This window comes from Nerophis ophidion, linkage group LG03, assembly GCF_033978795.1.
Source record: "Nerophis ophidion isolate RoL-2023_Sa linkage group LG03, RoL_Noph_v1.0, whole genome shotgun sequence".
In the NCBI taxonomy this organism is placed as follows: Eukaryota; Metazoa; Chordata; class Actinopteri; order Syngnathiformes; family Syngnathidae; genus Nerophis; species Nerophis ophidion.
The window spans coordinates 7,408,923-7,429,448 of NC_084613.1; the positions used below are offsets into that span (position 1 = coordinate 7,408,923).

At 36.5% G+C, this 20,526-nt stretch overlaps 1 protein-coding gene across 2 annotated transcripts in view; it reads left to right on the plus strand.

Annotated features, from left to right (window-relative positions):
* Window positions 1-20,526, plus strand: part of hltf (helicase-like transcription factor) — a 92,245-nt gene that overhangs the window by 63,883 nt on the left and 7,836 nt on the right. For both annotated transcript variants that reach the window (XM_061894136.1, XM_061894137.1), the window contains 3 exons: window positions 9,163-9,467; window positions 9,533-9,645; window positions 19,606-19,786. In XM_061894136.1, coding sequence (XP_061750120.1) covers window positions 9,163-9,467; window positions 9,533-9,645; window positions 19,606-19,786 — 599 coding nt within the window. The remainder of the gene's footprint in view (window positions 1-9,162; window positions 9,468-9,532; window positions 9,646-19,605; window positions 19,787-20,526) is intronic.

Below are 20,526 nucleotides of genomic sequence, written 5' to 3' on the forward strand. Positions count from 1 at the left end.
CTTTCATGTTGTCCAAAAACAAGTACAAAATGATACGTCAAATGTGGTGATATCAGTGCGATACAAGCTTTGGTAGCCTTTTTGCCATTGTTGACGCTGATTATCCATATATTGTAGACCAGGGGTCACCAACGCGGTGCCCGCGGGCACCTGGTCGCCCGTAAGGACCAGATGTGTCACCCGCTGGCCTGTTCTAAAAATAGCTCAAATAGCAGCACTTACCAGTGAGCTGCCTCTATTTTTTAATTGTATTTATTTACTAGCAAGCTGGTCTCGCTTTGCTCGACATTTTTTATTCTAAGAGAGACAAAACTCAAATAGAATTTGAAAATCCAAGAAAATATTTTAAAGACTGTTTAAATAAATTCATTTATTTTATTAATTTGCTTCTTATAACTTTCAGAAAGACAATTTTAGAGAAAAAATACACCTTAAAAATGATTTTAGGAATTTTAAACACATACCTTTTTACCTTTTAAATTCCTTCCTCTTCTTTTCTGACAATTTAAATAATGTTCAAGTACATTTTTTATTATTGTAAAGAATAATAAATACATTTTAATTTAATTCTTCATTTTAGCGTCGTTTTTTCGACGAAGAATATTTGTGAAATATTTCTTCAAACTTATGATTAAAATTCAAAATAATTAGTTTGTCAAATCTGTAGAATCAAATAGAAATTTTATTTCAAAGTCTTTTGAATTTCTTTTAAAATTTTTGTTCTGGAAAATGTAGAAGAAATAATGATTTGTCTTTGTTGGAAATATAGCTTGGTCCAATTTGTTATATATTCTGACAAAGTGCAGATTGGATTTTAACCTATTTAAAACATGTCTTTAAAATTTAAAAATTAATCTGAATCAGGAAAAATTACTAATGATGTTCCATAAATTATTTTTTTAATTTTTTCAAAAGGATTAGAATTAGGTAGTTTTTCTCTTCTTTTTTTCAGTTGAATTTTGAATTTTAAAGAGTCGAAATCGAAGATGAACTATGTTTCAAAATATAATTATTTTTTTCTTGTTTTCTCCTCTTTTAAACCGTTCAATTAAGTGTTTTTTTTCATCATTTATTGTCTACAATAAACCTTCCGTAAAAGGAAAAAAAATGTACAACGGAATGACAGACAGAAATACCATTTTTTTTATACATATATAGATTTTGTTATTAAAGGTAAATTGAGCAAATTGACTATTTCTGGCAATTTATTTAAGTGTGTATCAAACTGGTAGCCCTTCGCATTAATCAGTACCCAAGAAGTAGCTCTTGGTTTCAAAAAGGTTGGTGACCCCTCTTGTAGACTGACCTGCTGGCACACACCTCCACCGATTCAGGTAGCGCTTTCCCCATCCCGTAGTACTTTCATGTTGTCCAAAAACAAGTACAAAATGATATGTTAAATGTGGTGATATCAGTGCGATACAAGCTTTGGTAGCCTTTTTGCCATTTTTGACGCTGATTATCCATATATTGTAGACCAGGGGTCACCAACGCGGTGCCCGCGGGCACCAGGTCGCCCGTAAGGACCAGATGTGTCACCCGCTGGCCTGTTCTAAAAATAGCTCAAATAGCAGCACTTACCAGTGAGCTGCCTCTATTTTTTAATTGTATTTATTTACTAGCAAGCTGGTCTCGCTTTGTTCGACATTTTTAATTCTAAGAGAGACAAAACTCAAATAGAATTTGAAAATCCAAGAAAATATTTTAAAGACTGTTTAAATAAATTCATTTATTTTATTAATTTGCTTCTTATAACTTTCAGAAAGACAATTTTAGAGAAAAAATACACCTTAAAAATGATTTTAGGAATTTTAAACACATACCTTTTTACCTTTTAAATTCCTTCCTCTTCTTTTCTGACAATTGAAATAATGTTCAAGTACATTTTTTTTATTGTAAAAAATTATAATAAATAAATTTTAATTGAATTCTTCATTTTAGCTTCTGTTTTGTCGACGAAGAATATTTGTGAAATATTTCTTCAAACTTATGATTAAAATTCAAAATAATTAGTTTGTCAAATCTGTAGAATCAAATAGAAATTTTATTTCAAAGTCTTTAGAATTTCTTTTAAATTTTTTGTTCTGGAAAATCTAGAAGAAATAATGATTTGTCTTTGTTGGAAATGTAGCTTGGTCCAATTTGTTATATATTCTAAAAAAGTGCAGGTTGGATTTAACCTATTTAAAACATGTCATCAAAATTTCTAAAAGTAATCTTAAATCAGAAAAAATTACTAATTTTCCATAAATTATTTTTTAAATTTTTCAAAAAGATTCGAATTAGGTAGTTTTTCTCCTTATTTTCGGTTGAATTTTGAATTTTAAAGAGTCAAAATTGAAGATAAACTATGTTTCATAATATAATTTTCATTTTTTTCCTGTTTTCTCTTTTAAACCGTTCAATTAAGTGTTTTTTTTCATCATTTATTGTCTACAATAAACCTTCCGTAAAAGGAAAAAAAATGTACAACGGAATGACAGACAGAAATACCATTTTTTTTATACATATATAGATTTTGTTATTAAAGGTAAATTGAGCAAATTGGCTATTTCTGGCCCTTTATTTAAGTGTGTATCAAACTGGTAGCCCTTCACATTAATCAGTACCCAAGAAGTAGCTCTTGGTTTCAAAAAGGTTGGCCCCTCTTGTAGACTGACCTGCTGGCACACACCTCCACCGATTCAGGTAGCGCTGTCTCCATCCCGTACCACTTTCATGTTGTCCAAAAACAAGTACAAAATGATATGTCAAATGTGGTGATATCAGTGCGATACAAGCTTTGGTAGCCTTTCCGCCATTGTTGACGTCAGCAGATTATCCATATATTGTAGACCAGGGGTCACCAACGCGGTGCCCGCGGGCACCAGGTCGCCCGTAAGGACCAGATGAGTCGCCCGCTGGCCTGTTCTAAAAATAGCTCAAATAGCAGCACTTACCAGTGAGCTGCCTCTATTTTTTTAATTGTATTTATTTACTAGCAAGCTGGGCTCGCTTTGATAGACATTTTTAATTCTAAGAGAGACAAAACTCAAATAGAATTAGAAAATCCAAGAAAATATTTTAAAGACTGTTTAAATAAATTCATTTATTTTATTAATTTGCTTCTTATAACTTTCAGAAAGACAATTTTAGAGAAAAAATACACCTTAAAAATGATTTTAGGAATTTTAAACACATACCTTTTTACCTTTTAAATTCCTTCCTCTTCTTTTCTGACAATTTAAATAATGTTCAAGTACATTTTTTATTATTGTAAAGAATAATAAATACATTTTAATTTAATTCTTCATTTTAGCGTCGTTTTTTCGACGAAGAATATTTGTGGAAAATTTCTTCAAACTTATAATGATTAAAATTCAAAATAATTAGTCAGTCAAATCTGTAGAATCAAATAGAAATTTTATTTCAAAGTCTTTAGAATTTCTTTTAAAAATTTTTGTTCTGGAAAATCTAGAAGAAATAATGATTTGTCTTTGTTAGAAATGTTGCTTGGTCCAATTTGTTATATATTCTGACAAAGTGCAGATTGGATTTTAACCTATTTGAAACATGTCTTTAAAATTTTAAAAGTAATCTTAAATCAGGAAAAATGACTAATGTTCCATAAATTATTTTTTTAACTTTTCAAAAAGATTCGAAATAGCTAGTTTTTCTCCTTATTTTCGGTTGAATTTTGAATTTTAAAGAGTCAAAATTGACGATAAACTATGTTTCAAAATATAATTATTTTTTTCTTGTTTTCTCCTCTTTTAAACCGTTCAATTAAGTGTTTTTTCATCATTTATTCTCTACAATAAACTTTCCGTAAAAGGAAAAAAAGTGTACAACGGACTGACAGACAGAAATACAATTTTTTTTATTCATACATAGATTTTTTTTATTAAAGGTAAATTGAGCAAATTGACTATTTCTGGCCATTTATTTAAGTGTGTATCAAACTGGTAGCCCTTCGCATTAATCAGTACCCAAGAAGTAGCTCTTGGTTTCAAAAAGGTTGGTGACCCCTCTTGTAGACTGACCTGCTGGCACACACCTCCACCGATTCAGGTAGCGCTGTCCCCGTCCCGTACCACTTTCATGTTGTCCAAAAACAAGTACAAAATGATATGTTAAATGTGGTGATATCAGTGCGATACAAGCTTTGGTAGCCTTTTTGCCATTGTTGACGCTGATTATCCATATATTGTAGACCAGGGGTCACCAACGTGGTGCCCGCGGGCACCAGGTCGCCCGTAAGGACCAGATGTGTCACCCGCTGGCCTGTTCTATAAATAGCTCAAATAGCAGCACTTACCAGTGAGCTGCCTCTATTTTTTAAATTGTATTTATTTACTAGCAAGCTGGTCTCGCTTTGCTCGACATTTTTAATTCTAAGAGAGACAAAACTCAAATAGAATTTGAAAATCCAAGAAAATATTTTAAAGACTGTTCGGTTGGTAGAGCGGCCGTGCCAGCAACTTGAGGGTTGCAGGTTTGATTCCCACTTCCGCCATCCTAGTCACTGCCGTTGTGTCCTTGGGCAAGACACTTTACCCACCTGCTCCCAGTGCCACCCACACTGGTTTAAATGTAACTTAGATATTGGGTTTCACTAAGTAAAGCGCTTTGAGTCACTAGAGAAAAGCGCTATATAAATATAATTCACTTCACTTATTACTTTGCTTCTTATAACTTTCAGAAAGACAATTTTAGAGAAAAAATACAACCTTAAAAATGATTTTAGGAATTTTAAACACATATACCTTTTTACCTTTTAAATTCCTTCCTCTTCTTTTCTGACAATTGAAATAATGTTCAAGTACATTTTTTTTTATTGTAAAAAATTATAATAAATACATTTTAATTTAATTCCTCATTTTAGCTTTTGTTTTTTCGACGAAGAATATTTGTGAAATATTTCTTCAAACTTATCATGATTAAAATTCAAAATAATTAGTCTGGAAAATCTGTAGAATCAAATAGAAATTTTATTTCAAAGTCTTTTGAATTTCTTTTAAAATTTTTGTTCTGGAAAATCTAGAAGAAATGATTTGTCTTTGTTAGAAATATAACTTGGTCCAATTTGTTATATATTCTAAAAAAGTGCAGATTGGATTTAACCTATTTAAAACATGTCATCAAAATTTCTAAAAGTAATCTTAAATCAGGAAAAATTACTAATGTTTCATAAATTTTTGGGGGAAATTTTCAAAAAGATTCGAATTAGGTAGTTTTTCTCCTTATTTTCGGTTGAATTTTGAATTTTAAAGTGTCAAAATTGAAGATAAACTATGTTTCATAATATAATTTTCATTTTTTTCCTGTTTTCTCCTCTTTTAAACCGTTCAATGAAGTGTTTTTTTTCATCATTTATTGTCTACAATAAACCTTCCGTAAAAGGAAAAAAAATGTACAACGGAATGACAGACAGAAATACCATTTTTTTATACATACATAGATTTTGTTATTAAAGGTAAATTGAGCAAATTGGCTATTTCTGGCCATTTATTGAAGTGTGTATCAAACTGGTAGCCCTTTGCATTAATCAGTACCCAAGAAGTAGCTCTTGGTTTCAAAAAGGTTGGTGACCCCTCTTGTAGACTGACCTGCTGGCACACACCTCCACCGATTCAGGTAGCGCTGTCCCCGTCCCGTACCACTTTCATGTTGTCCAAAAACAAGTACAAAATGATATGTCAAATGTGGTGATATCAGTGCGATACAAGCTTTGGTAGCCTTTTTGCCATTGTTGACGCTGATTATCCATATATTGTAGACCAGGGGTCACCAACGCGGTGCCCGCGGGCACCAGGTTGCCCGTAAGGACCAGATGTGTCACCCGCTGGCCTGTTCTAAAAATAGCTCAAATAGCAGCACTTACCAGTGAGCTGCCTCTATTTTTTTAATTGTATTTATTTACTAGCAAGCTAGTCTCGCTTTGCTCGACATTTTTAATTCTAAGAGAGACAAAACTCAAATAGAATTTGAAAATCCAAGAAAATATTTTAAAAACTGTTCGGTTGGTAGAGCGGCCGTGCGAGCAACTTGAGGGTTGCAGGTTCGATTCCCACTTCCGCCATCCTAGTCACTGCCGTTGTGTCCTTGGGCAAGACACTTTACCCACCTGCTCCCAGTGCCACCCACACTGGTTTGAATGTAACTTAGATATTGGGTTTCACTATGTAAAGCGCGTTGAGTCACTAGAGAAAAGCGCTATATAAATATAATTCACTTCACTTATTACTTTGCTTCTTATAACTTTCAGAAAGACAATTTTAGAGAAAAAATACACCTTAAAAATGATTTTAGGAATTTTAAACACATATACCTTTTTACCTTTTAAATTCCTTCCTCTTCTTTTCTGACAATTTAAATCAATGTTCAAGTACATTTTTTTTTATTGTAAAAAATTATAATAAATACATTTTAATTTCATTCCTCATTTTAGCTTCTGTTTTTTCGACGAAGAATATTTGTGAAATATTTCTTCAAACTTATCATGATTAAAATTCAAAATAATTAGTCTGGAAAATCTGTAGAATCAAATAGAAATTTTATTTCAAAGTCTTTTGAATTTCTTTTAAAATTTTTGTTCTGGAAAATCTAGAAGAAGAAATGATTTGTCTTTGTTAGAAATATAACTTGGTCCAATTTGTTATATATTTTAAAAAAGTGCAGGTTGGATTTAACCTATTTAAAACATGTCATCAAAATTACTAATGTTTCATAATTTTTTTTTTGAATTTTTCAAAAAGATTCGAATTAGGTAGTTTTTCTCCTTATTTTCGGTTGAATTTTGAATTTTAAAGAGTCAAAATTGAAGATAAATTATGTTTCATAATATAATTTTCATTTTTTTCCTGTTTTCTCCTCTTTTAAACCGTTCAATTAAGTGTTTTTTTTCATCATTTATCCTCTACAATAAACCTTCCGTAAAAGGAAAAAAAATATACGACGGAATGACAGACAGAAATACCATTTTTTTTTATACATACATAGATTTTTTATTAAAGGTAAATTGAGCAAATTGACTATTTCTGGCCATTTATTGAAGTGTGTATCAAACTGGTAGCCCTTTGCATTAATCAGTACCCAAAAAGTAGCTCTTGGTTTCAAAAAGGTTGGTGACCCCTGTTGTGGACTGACATAGTCAGTAAGAGGCTTTTTCTCTATCCTTGTCTGCCATGTTCAAAATGTGCAAATATTAAGACAGTGGTGACTGGCAAATGTGAAACGGAGGGAAAGAAATAGTCTTTTGAACATAAGAAAAGATGCTAGATTTGTTGCTTGTCATTTTTGATCAAGAAAACGTCACTAAAGGTCTCTACACGCTTGAAAAATTCTCAAAAAAACACATGTACATTAAACAGCAACACTTAAAAATATAGCAAAACGATATAGGGGACTGGACTCTCACTATTATGTTAGATCCACTATGGACTGGACTCTCACTATTATGTTAGATCCACTATGGACTGGACTCTCACTATTATTTTAGATCCACTATGGACTGGACTCTCACTATTATGTTAGATTCCACTATGGACTGGACTCTCACTATTATTTTAGATCCACTATGGACTGGACTCTCACTATTATGTTAGATCCACTATGGACTGGACTCTCACTATTATGTTAGATCCACTATGGACTGGACTCTCACACTATTATGTTAGATCCACTATGGATTGGACTCTCACTATTATGTTAGATCCACTATGGACTGGACTCTCACACTATTATGTTAGATCCACTATGGACTGGACTCTCACTATTATGTTAGATCCACCATGGACTGGACTCTCACTATTATGTTAGATCCACTATGGACTGGACTCACACTATTATGTTAGATCCGCTATGGACTGGACTCTCACACTATTATGATAGATCCACTATGGACTGGACTCTCACACTATTATGTTAGATCCACTATGGACTGGACTCTCACACTATTATGTTAGATCCACTATGGACTGGACTCTCACACTATTATGTTAGATGCACTATGGACTGGACTCTCACACTGCTAGATCCCTTATGGACTGGACTCTCACACTATTATGTTAGATCCACTATGGACTGGACTCTCACACTATTATGTTAGATCCACTATGGACTGGACTCTCACACTATTATGTTAGATTCACTATGGACTGGACTCTCACACTATTATGTTAGATCCACTATGGACTGGACTCTCACTATTATGTTAGATCCACTATGGACTGGACTCTCGCACTATCATGTTAGATCCACTATGGACTGGACTCTCACTCTATTATGTTAGATCCACTATGGACTGGACTCTCACTATTATGTTAGATCCACTACGGACTGGACTTTCACAATATTATGTTAGATCCACTATGGACTGGACTCTCACACTATTATGTTAGATCCACTATGGACTGGACTCTCACAATATTATGTTAGACCCACTATGGACGGGACTCTCACACTATTATGTTAGATCCACTATGGACTGGACTCTCACTATTATGTTAGATCCACTATGGACTGGACTCTCACACTATTATGTTAGATCCACTATGGACTGGACTCTCACAATATTATGTTAGACCCACTATGGACGGGACTCTCACACTATTATGTTAGATCCACTATGGACTGGACTCTGCTTTAGCATCGCCAGTAAAATGTGGAGAAACTCCAGCACATTCAATGGGGGTCTGGCGGCAGACACTTTGGCATCTTCGGGCCAGTGGTGCAACTTGAATCCCTCCCTGTTAGTGTTGTTACACCCTCCGACAACACACCGACGAGGCATGATGTCTCCAAGGTTCCAAAAAATAGTCAAAAGAACGGAAAATAACAGAGCTGAGACCCGGTGTTTGTAATGTGTTGAAAATGAAAATGGTGGGTGTGTTACCTCGGCGACGTCACATTCTGACGTCATCGCCTCCAGCCCGATAAACAGAAAGGCGTTTAATTCGCCAAAATTCACCCATTTAGAGTTCGGAAATCGGTTCAAAAAATAGATGGTCTTTTTTCTGCACCATCAAGGTATATATTGACGCTTGCATAGGTCTGCTGATAATGTTCCCCTTTAATGACATGATTTTAATAGTCCATGTACACAGATTGTCCTCCATGCGTCCCCTGAGCCAATTGACTTTTTTAGTTTAATCATTTTTGACAACCGCCATCTCTTGTCAGACATCGCGACCACGCCCGCCGAACTGCGAGAGCGCCTGGTCGCCAAGCTCCGTGTGGTCCTGGCCAGCGGCTCGGACGAGGAGTGCTCCGTGTGTCTGGACTCTGTGCGCCTGCCCGTCATCACGCACTGCGCCCACGTCTACTGCCGGCCCTGCATCGCCCAGGTCATCGGGACGGAGCAGGAGAGCGCTCGCTGTCCTCTGTGTCGCAGCGACATCAAGATCAGCGAGCTGGTGGAGTTCCCGCAGGAGGAGGCGGGGGAGGAGAGCAGCGGCAGTCCCGGGAAGTGGAGGAGCAGTTCAAAGGTCATCTTCGCAGTCCAGCACATTCCGTAGAAATGGCGTGCCTTGACTCCTTTCTGTCCACGCAGGTACACGCACTGATGGCAAACCTGCTCAGGCTGCAGAGAGAGGACAGCAGCATCAAGTGTCTGGTCGTCTCGCAGTTCACTCGCTTCCTCAGCATCCTGGAGACGCCGCTCAGGTAAGGCATCAACAAAAGTATCCATACTTCCATACTAACACAAACATTACATCATAGTAAGGCAACAACATAGTAAAACACCAGAGGTGTCAAAAGTATCCATACTTCCATACCAACACACAAACATTACATCATAGTAAGGCAACAACATAGTAAAACACCAGAGGTGTCAAAAGTATCCATACTTCCATACCAACACACACACATTACATCATAGTAAGACAAGGTAGTAACACACCAGGGGTGTCAAAAGCATCCTTACTTCCATACCAAAACACACACATTACATCATAGTAAGACAAGGTCATAACAAACTAGGGGTGCCAAAAGTATCCATACTTCCATACCAACACACACATTACATCATAGTAAGGCTAGGTAGTAACAAATTAGGGTTTCAAAAGTATCCATACTTTCATACCAACATAAACATTACATCTATACAGGTAAGGCAACAACATAGTAACACACTAGAGGTGTCAAAAGTATCCATACTTCCATACCAACACACAAACATTACATCATAGTAAGACAAGGTAGTAACACACTAGGGGTGTCAAAAGTATCCATACTTCCATACCAACACACACACACACTACATCATAGTAAGGCCAGGTAGTAACACACTAGGGGTGTCAAATGTATCCTTATTTCCATACCAACACGAACACATTACATCATAGTAAGACAAGGTAGTAACAAACTAGGGGTGTCAAAAGTATCCGTACTTCCAATACAACACACAAACATTACATTATAGACACTGGATTGTCAAAAGTATCCATACTTTCATAACAACACAAACATTACATCTGTACAGGTAAGGCAACAACATAGTAACACACTAGAGGTGTCAAAAGTATCCATACTTCCATACCAACACACAAACATTACATCATAGTAAGGCCAGGTAGTAACACACTAGGGGTGTCAAATGTATCCTTATTTCCATACCAACACGAACACATTACATCATAGTAAGACAAGGTAGTAACAAACTAGGGGTGTCAAAAGTATCCGTACTTCCAATACAACACACAAACATTACATTATAGACACTGGATTGTCAAAAGTATCCATACTTTCATAACAACACAAACATTACATCTGTACAGGTAAGGCAACAACATAGTAACACACTAGAGGTGTCAAAAGTATCCATACTTCCATACCAACACACAAACATTACATCATAGTAAGGCAAGGTAGTAACACACTAGGGGTGTCAAAAGTATCCATACTTCCATACCAACACACACACATTACATCATAGTAAGACAAGGTAGTATGAAACTAGGGATTTCCATACCAACACACACACATTACATCATAGTAAGGCCAGGTAGTAACACACTAGGGGTTGCAAAAGTATCCATACTTCCATACCAAACACACATTACATCATAGTAAGACAAGGTAGTAACAAACTAAGGGTGTCAAAAGTATCCATACTTCCATACCAACACACACACATTACATCATAGTAAGGCAAGGTAGTAACACACTAGGGGTGTCAAAAGTATCCATACTTCCATACCAACACACACACATTACATCATAGTAAGACAAGGTAGTAACAAATTCGGGGTGTCAAAAGTATCCATACTTCCATACCAACACACACACATTACATCATAGTAAGGCTAGGTAGTAACAAACTAGGGGTGTCAAAAGTATCTATACTTCCATACCAACACACTACATCATAGTAAGACAAGGTACTAACAAACTAGGGGTGTAAAAGTATCCATACTTACAATACAACACGCAGACATTACATCATAGTAAGGCATGGTCGTAACACACTAGGTGTGTCAAAAGTATCCATATTTCCATACCAACACGCACACACTACATCATAGTAAGACAAGGTAGTGACAAACTAGGGGTGTCAAAAGTATCCAAACTTCCAATACAACACACAAACATTACATCATAGTAAGGCATGGTAGTAACACACTAGAGGTGTCAAAAGTATCCATACTTCCATACCAACACACAAACATTACATCATAGTAAGGCTAGGTAGTAACAAACTAGGGTTTCTAAAGTATCCATACTTCCATACCCACACATTACATCATTGTAAGACAAGGTAGTAACAAACTAGGAGTGTCAAAAGTATCCATATTTCCATAGCAACACACACATTACATCATAGTAAGACAAGGTAGTAACAAATTAGGGGTGTCAAAAGTATCCATACTTCCATACCAACACACACACATTACATCATAGTAAGACAAGGTAGTAACAAATTCAGGGTGTCAAAAGTATCCATACTTCCATACCAACACACACACATTACATCATAGTAAGACAAGGTAGTAACAAACTAGGGGTGTCAAAAGTATCCATACTTCCATACCAACACACACATTACATCATAGTAAGACAAGGTAATAACAAGCTAGGGGTGTAAAAGTATCCATACTTCCAATACAACACGCAGACATTACATCATAGTAAGGCAAGGTAGTAACACACTAGGGGTGTCAAAAGTATACATACTAACACACAAACATTACATCATAGTAAGGCATGGTAGTAACACACTAGAGGTGTCAAAAGTATCCATACTTCCATACCAACACACAAACATTACATCATAGTAAGGCTACGTAGTAACAAACTAGGGTTTCTAAAGTATCCATATTTCCATACCAACACACAAACATTACATCTTAGTAAGGCATGGTAGTAACACACTAGAGGTGTCAAAAGTATCCATACTTCCATACCAACACACAAACATTACATCATAGTAAGGCTAGGTAGTAACAAATTCAGGGTGTCAAAAGTATCCATACTTCCATACCAACACACAAACATTACATCATAGTAAGACAAGGTAGTAACAAACTAGGGGTGTCAAAAGTATCCATACTTCCAATACAACACGCAGACATTACATCATAGTAAGACAAGGTAGTGACAAACTAGGGGTGTCAAAAGTATCCATATTTCCATACCAACACACAAACATTGCATCATAGTAAGGCTAGGTAGTAACAAACTAGGGGTGTCAAGAGTATCCATATTTCCATACCAACACACACACATTACATCATAGTAAGACAAGGTAGTAACAAATTCAGGGTGTCAAAAGTATCCATACTTCCATACCAACACACACACATTACATCATAGTAAGACAAGGTAGTAACAAACTAGGGGTGTAAAAAGTATCCATACTTCCAATACAACACGCAGACATTACATCATAGTAAGGCAAGGTAGTAACACACTAGGGGTGTCAAAAGTATCCATACTAACACACAAACATTACATCATAGTAAGGCATGGTAGTAACACACTAGAGGTGTCAAAAGTATCCATACTTCCATACCAACACACAAACATTACATCATAGTAAGGCTACGTAGTAACAAACTAGGGTTTCTAAAGTATCCATACTTCCATATCCACACACACACATTACATCATAGTAAGACAAGGTAGTAACAAACTAGGGGTGTCAAAAGTATCCATATTTCCATAGCAACACACACATTACATCATAGTAAGACAAGGTAGTAACAAACTAGGGGTGTCAAAAGTATCCATACTTCCAATACAACACACAAACATTACATCATAGTAAGACAAGGTAGTAACAAACTAGGGGTGTCAAAAGTATCCATATTTCCATATCAACACACACATTACATCATAGTAAGACAAGATAGTAACAAACTAGGGGTGTCAAAAGTATCCATATTTCCATACCAACACACACACATTACATCATAGTAAGACAAGGTAGTAACAAATTCAGGGTGTCAAAAGTATCCATATTTCCATACGAACACACACATTACATCATAGTAAGACAAGGTAGTAACAAACTAGGGGTGTCAAAAGTATCCATACTTCCAATACAACACACAAACATTACATCATAGTAAGGCATGGTAGTAACACACTAGGGGTGTCAAAAGTATCCATACTTCCATACCAACACACAAACATTACATCATAGTAAGGCTAGGTAGATACAAACTAGGGTGTCAAAAGTATCCATATTTCCATACCAACACACAAACATTACATCTTAGTAAGGCATGGTAGTAACACACTAGAGGTGTCAGAAGCATCCATACTTCCATACCAACACACACACATTACATCATAGTAAGGCTAGGTAGTAACAAACTAGGGTGTCAAAGGTATCCATATTTCCATACCAACACACAAACATTACATCTTAGTAAGGCATGGTAGTAACACACTAGAGGTGTCAAAAGTATCCATACTTCCATACCAACACACAAACATTACATCATAGTAAGGCTAGGTAGATACAAACTAGGGTGTCAAAAGTATCCATATTTCCATACCAACACACAAACATTACATCATAGTAAGGCTAGGTAGTAACAAACTAGGGTTTCAAAAGTATCCATACTTCCATACCAACACACACACATTACATCATAGTAAGTCAAGGTAGTAACAAACTAGGGGTGTCAAAAGTATTCATACTTCCATACCAACACTCAAACATTACATCATAGTAAGGCCTGGTAGTAACACACTATAGGTGTCAAAAGTATCCATACTTCCATACCTACACACACACATTACATCATAGTAAGGCATGGTACTAACACACAAGAGGTGTCAAAAGTATCCATACTTCCATACCAACACACAAACATGACATCATAGTAAGGCATGGTAATAACAAACTAGGGGTGTCAAAAGTATCCATACTTCCATACCAACACACACATAGTAAGACAAGGTATAACAAACTAGGGGTGTAAAAGTATCCATACTTTCAATACAACACGCAGACATTACATCATAGTAAGGCAAGGTAGTAACACACTAGGGGTGTCAAAAGTATCTATACTTCCATACCAACACACACACACACACTACATCATAGTAAGGCCAGGTAACACACTAGGGGTGTCAAAAGTATCCATACTTCCAATACAACACACACACATTACATCATAGTAAGGCAAGGTAGTAACACACTAGGGGTGTCAAAAGTATCTATACTTCCATACCAACACACACACACACACACACACACACACACACACACTACATCATAGTAAGGCCAGGTAACACACTAGGGGTGTCAAAAGTATCCATATTTCCATACCAACACGCACACACTACATCATAGTAAGACAAGGTAGTAACAAACTAGGGGTGTCAAAAGTATCCATACTTCCAATACAACACACAAACATTACATCATAGTAAGGCAACAACATAGTAAAACACTAGAGATGTCAAAAGTATCCATACTTCCATACCAACACACAAACATTACATCATAGTAAGGCAAGGTAGTAACACACTAGGGGTTTCAAAAGTATCCATACTTTCATACCAACAGAAACATTACATCTATACAGGTAAGGCAACAACATAGTAACACACTAGAGATGTCAAAAGTATCCATACTTCCATACCAACACACATACATTACATCATAGTAAGGCAACGTAGTAACACACTAGGGGTGTCAAAAGTATCCATACTTCCAATACAACACACAAACATTACATCATAGTAAGGCATGGTAGTAACACACTAGAGGTGTCAAAAGTACAAGGGGTGTCAAAAGTATCCATACTTCTATACCAACACACAAATATTACATCATAGTAAGACAAGGTAGTAACACACTAGGGGTGGCAAAAGTATCCATACTTCCATACCAACACACAAACATTACATCATAGTACGTTGATAAGAGTTCTGTCAAAATGATGGTCTGCTGTGCACACTTAAAGAAATTGATCACAATACTGTCACTTTTCTTTTTTTGGTTTGTTGGAATCGTTCACACTTTGCACAGCTGTTATTGTTCTATCAGTACACTGGGATGCCTAGAAGGCAGGGAGGAACTCAACCCTCAACCCGCTTTCTACCTCACTGTGGGCTTTGTTGAGTTAGCACACGACTAATATGTGTTAGCACACGACTAATATGTGGACATGACACATGAGGTAGTTGGCACATAGTTTTTATTCATATTTTGTTTGTTTTTTCAATCCTAGATTGGCTGTGAAAGTATCATTGTTTTGTACATTGAAATGATGGTGTTTATTTTAAAACTGTACCAATGTTTTTCTTCAGAATTTTCAACTATCGTATTTCCTTGAATTGCTGCCGGGGCGCTAAATAAGCTCCGGCGTTTACCAAAGGCATGCGGTAAATTTAGGCCTGCGCTTATAAATTTGAGTGTGATGTAAGAATACCATCATGAAAAGCACATTTGATAGAAAAAAATAATAATTTTATGGTCTTACCTTTACTTATAAATGAAGTCCATGCGCAGCTCCTTCTGATCAAAAGCATTAATAACTTGTTTATAGAAGTCTTCCTTATCTTTCTTCAGTTTTAAAAACCTCTGTCTCCTTTATAACCTCCTGCTTCGATTGAAAGTCCGGTTGTAATCCTCCATGTTAAAAGTGCAAGCGAGAGGAAAAAATAAACGATCGCTGCTCACTCTTGCTGCTTGTTGTCACTTCTTCTGCAGCCGAGTAGTCGCAAGAAGGATCACTAGCGCCCTCTACCACCAGGAGGCGGGAGTCATTTAATGACTCATATTTGACACACGCAGCTACGGTATATTGATAAAACATAGCTGCTTACTGTTCTTTTTAGCATATTCAATAGCTTGGACCTTAAATCCTACTGAATAGCTCTTAATCTTCTTCCCTTTATGCGATTTAAAATGATTGAAATCAGCCTCCTCCATTTTGAAAATGATGACAGGCGGAGTGTCACTCGTGACGTGACGAGTTTGACCCGGTGGAAATTCTAGACATATGCTAATTATTTGGCAAAACGAGTTTTACCCGGCGGAAATTCTAGACATGCGCTAATAAAAATAATATTTTGCGAAACGAGTTTGACCCGGCAGTAATTCTAGTCAGGCGCATACTATAAACCCGGCGGCATTTCAAGGAAATACGGTAACTTGAAGTGTATTGTCAAAATGATTTGTTCGTGATGTGTACATTTATCATAACACCGAGCTAAAAATGAGTCGGCTACCCACGCACCAGGTGGTCAAAGGTATCCATGCTTGAATACAGCACACAAACATTACATCCAGAGTAACACATTAGGTGTGAAAGAGTTGTTGCGCGAGTGAGAGTGTAGGTCCGCCACCACAAGCCCAGGGTGAGTGCATTACCACAGCGTGCAGAAAAGTATCGATGCTTGAATACAGCACACAAACATTACATCCAGAGTAACACATTAGGTGTGAAAGAGTTGTTGTGAGAGTGAGAGTGTAGATCCGCCACCACAAGCCCAGGGGGAGTGCATTACCACAGCGTGCAGAAAAGTATCCATGCTTGAATACAGCACACAAACATTACATCAGGTGTGAAAGAGTTGTTGCGCGAGTGAGAGTGTAGGTCCGCCACCACAAGCCCAGGGTGAGTGCATTACCACAGCGTGCAGAAAAGTGCAAAGAAAATGATCTTCTGTGGTTTGGCAACACTTGCTTCACTTTCACCAGGAAGGCAACGTGTGGCCTGGGGGACATTTGTTACCTTTTTTATTATTATGGCACTTTGGAGAAATACAATAAACAAATAACGTGTACAATAGAGCAAATATACATAACTTAGTTAAAAAAGCCTGAACTGTTGATATTGATAATGAATAAAAACACTAATATTTGTCTTTAAAATATGTTTTATTATTCTGTCATGCCACACTACCATTGAATTATATTTCTGTAGCACTTTTCTCTAGTGACTCAAAGCGCTTTTACATAGTGAAACCCAATATCTGAGTTACATTTTAAGCAGTGTGGGTGGCACTGGGAGCAGGTGGGTAAAGTGTCTTGCCCAAGGGCACAACGGCAGGGGCGGGGATCAAACCTGGAACCCTTAAGTGGCTGGCAGGGCCACTCTACCAACCGAGCTATACCACCCTGTTAAAAATATTAAATACTAATATAATAATAATCAATATAATAAAAAAATATAAATAATGATACTAAGTAATAAATATTACAAATATGAATAACAATATATTTTTTTTATGTACTTTAAAAACTCCACACCACTGCTGTTCTGTTAAGAATATTAAATAGTTGTGTTTTATGATCATATTTATGAGCACAGTATTGTTTGTTTTGGTTCTAGAACTCTGCTGGGGGTTTTTATCCAGATGTTTGAATGATGTTTTTAAATACTTTCAAACAGTTTTCAGTGAAGTAGGGAATTTAAAGTACAAATTTCAGTTTTTCCATTTTGATGGTGGCATGGACTAAGTGTGGAGAATAGTGTGCATGACTACTAAAATAGTGGTCCGCACTAACAAACTACTACAAACCCTGTTTCCATATGAGTTGGGAATTTGTGTTTGATGTAAATATAAACGGAATACAATGATTTGCAATTCCTTTTCAACCCATATTCAGTTGAATATGCTACAAAGACAACATATTTTGATGCTCTAACTGAAACTTTTTTTGTTGTTGCAATTAATCATTAACTTTAGAATTTGATGCCAGCAACAGGTGACAAAGAAGTTGGGAAAGGTGGCAATAAATACCGATAAAGTTGAGGATTGCTCATCAAACGCTTATTTGGTATAAAAACAGCTTCCCAAAAAATGCTCAGTCTTTCGCAAGTTAGAATGGGGCGAGGTACACCCCTTTGTCCACAACTGCGTGAGCAAATAGTCAAACAGTTTAAGAACAACCTTTCTCAAAGTGCAATTGCAAGAAATTTAGGGATTTCAACATCTACGCTCCATAATATCATCAAAAGGTTCAGAGAATCTGGAGAAATCACTCCACGTAAGCGGCATGGGCAGAAACCAACATTGAATGACCGTGACCTTCGATCCCTCAGACGAAGACAGTACACTGTATCAAAAACCGACATCAATCTGTAAAGGATATCACCACATGGGCTCAGGAACACTTCAGAAAACCATTGTCACTAAATACAGTTCGTCGCTACATCTGTAGGTGCAAGTTAAAGCTGGACTATGCAAAGCAAAAGCCATTTATCAACAACATCCAGAAACGCCGCCGGTTTCTCTGGGCCCAAGATCATCTAAGATCGACTTGCGCAAAGTGGAAAAGTGTTTTGTGGTCTGACGAGTCCGCATTTCAAATTTGTTTTGGGAAATATTCGACATTGTGTCATCCGGACCAAAGGGGAAGTGAACTATCCAAACTGTTATCGACGCAAAGTTCAAAAGCCAGCATCTGTGATGGTATGGGGGTGCATTAGTCCCCAAGGCATGGGTAACTTACACATCTGTGAAGGCACCATTAATGCTGAAAGGTACATACAGGTTTTGGAACAACATATGCTGCCATCTAAGCGCCGTCTTTTTCATGGACGCCCCTGCTTATTTCAGCAAGAGAATGCAAAGCCACATTCAGCACGTGTTACAACAGCGTGGCTTTATAAAAAAAGAGTGCGGGTACTTTCCTGGCCCGCCTGCACAGCCTTGACAGCCCTGTCTCCCATGGAAAATGTGAGGCACATTTTGAAGCGTAAAATACGACAGCGGAGACCCCGAAGTGTTGAACGACTGAAGCTCTACATAAAACAAGAATGGGAAAGAATTCCACTTTCAAAGCTTCAACAATTAGTTTCCTCAGTTCCCAAATGTTTGAATGTTGTTAAGAGAAAAGGTGATGTAACACAGTGGTGAACATGCCCTTTCCCAACTACTTTGGCACATGTTGCAGCCATGAAATTCTAAGTTAATGATTATTTGCAAAAAAACATAAAGTTTATGAGTTTGAACATCAAATATGTTGTCTTTGTAGTGCATTCAACTGAATATGGGTTGAAAAGGATTTGCAAATCATTGTATTCCGTTTATATTTACATCTAACACAATTTCCCAACTCATGGAAACGGGGTTTGTAAAATAGTGTTCCACACTAACATTCAAAGGTATAGATGTGACTACTAAAATAACGGAGGTGTGTTCCCCCAACAGGGAGCATGGCTTCCGCTTCGTGCGTCTGGACGGCACCATGAGCCAGAAGAAACGCACTCAGGTGATTCAGGACTTCCAGAGCGTCTCCGCCAGCAGCCCCACCGTCATGCTGCTGTCACTCAAAGCTGGAGGGGTGGGGCTTAACCTGACGGCCGCCTCGCACGTCTTCCTCATGGACCCAGTGAGTTCTGACTAGGAACATGAACTATTATTGACGTCCCACCTGACATTGTACATTATTATTTACATATGACCTGACATTGTACATTATTATCAACATGACCTGAAATTGTACATTATTATTATTAACATGATCTGAAATTGTACACTATTGTTGACATCTGACCTGATATTGAAAACTATTATTAACATAACCTGACATTGTACACTATTAACATGACCTGACATATTATTGACATATGAAATGACATTGTACACTATTATTATTTTTTTTTTTATTATTAACATGACCTGACATATTATTGACACATGACCTGACATTGTACACTATTATTATTATGACCTGACATTGTAGACTATTATTTTTTTTTTATTATTAACATGACCTGACATATTATTGACACATGACCTGACATTGTAAACTATTATTATTTTTATTATGACCTGACATTGTACACTATTAGTAACATGACCAGACATTGTACACTATTATTAACATGACTTGACATTGTACACTACTATTATTCGACATTGACATTGTACACTATTATTAACTATTAACATGACCTGACATTGTACACTATTATTATTAACATGACTTGACATTGTACATTATTATTAACATGACTTGATATTGTACACTATTATTAACATGACCTGACATTGTACATTATTATTATTAACGTGATCTGAAATTGTACACTATTGTTGACATCTGACCTGATATTGAAAACTATTATT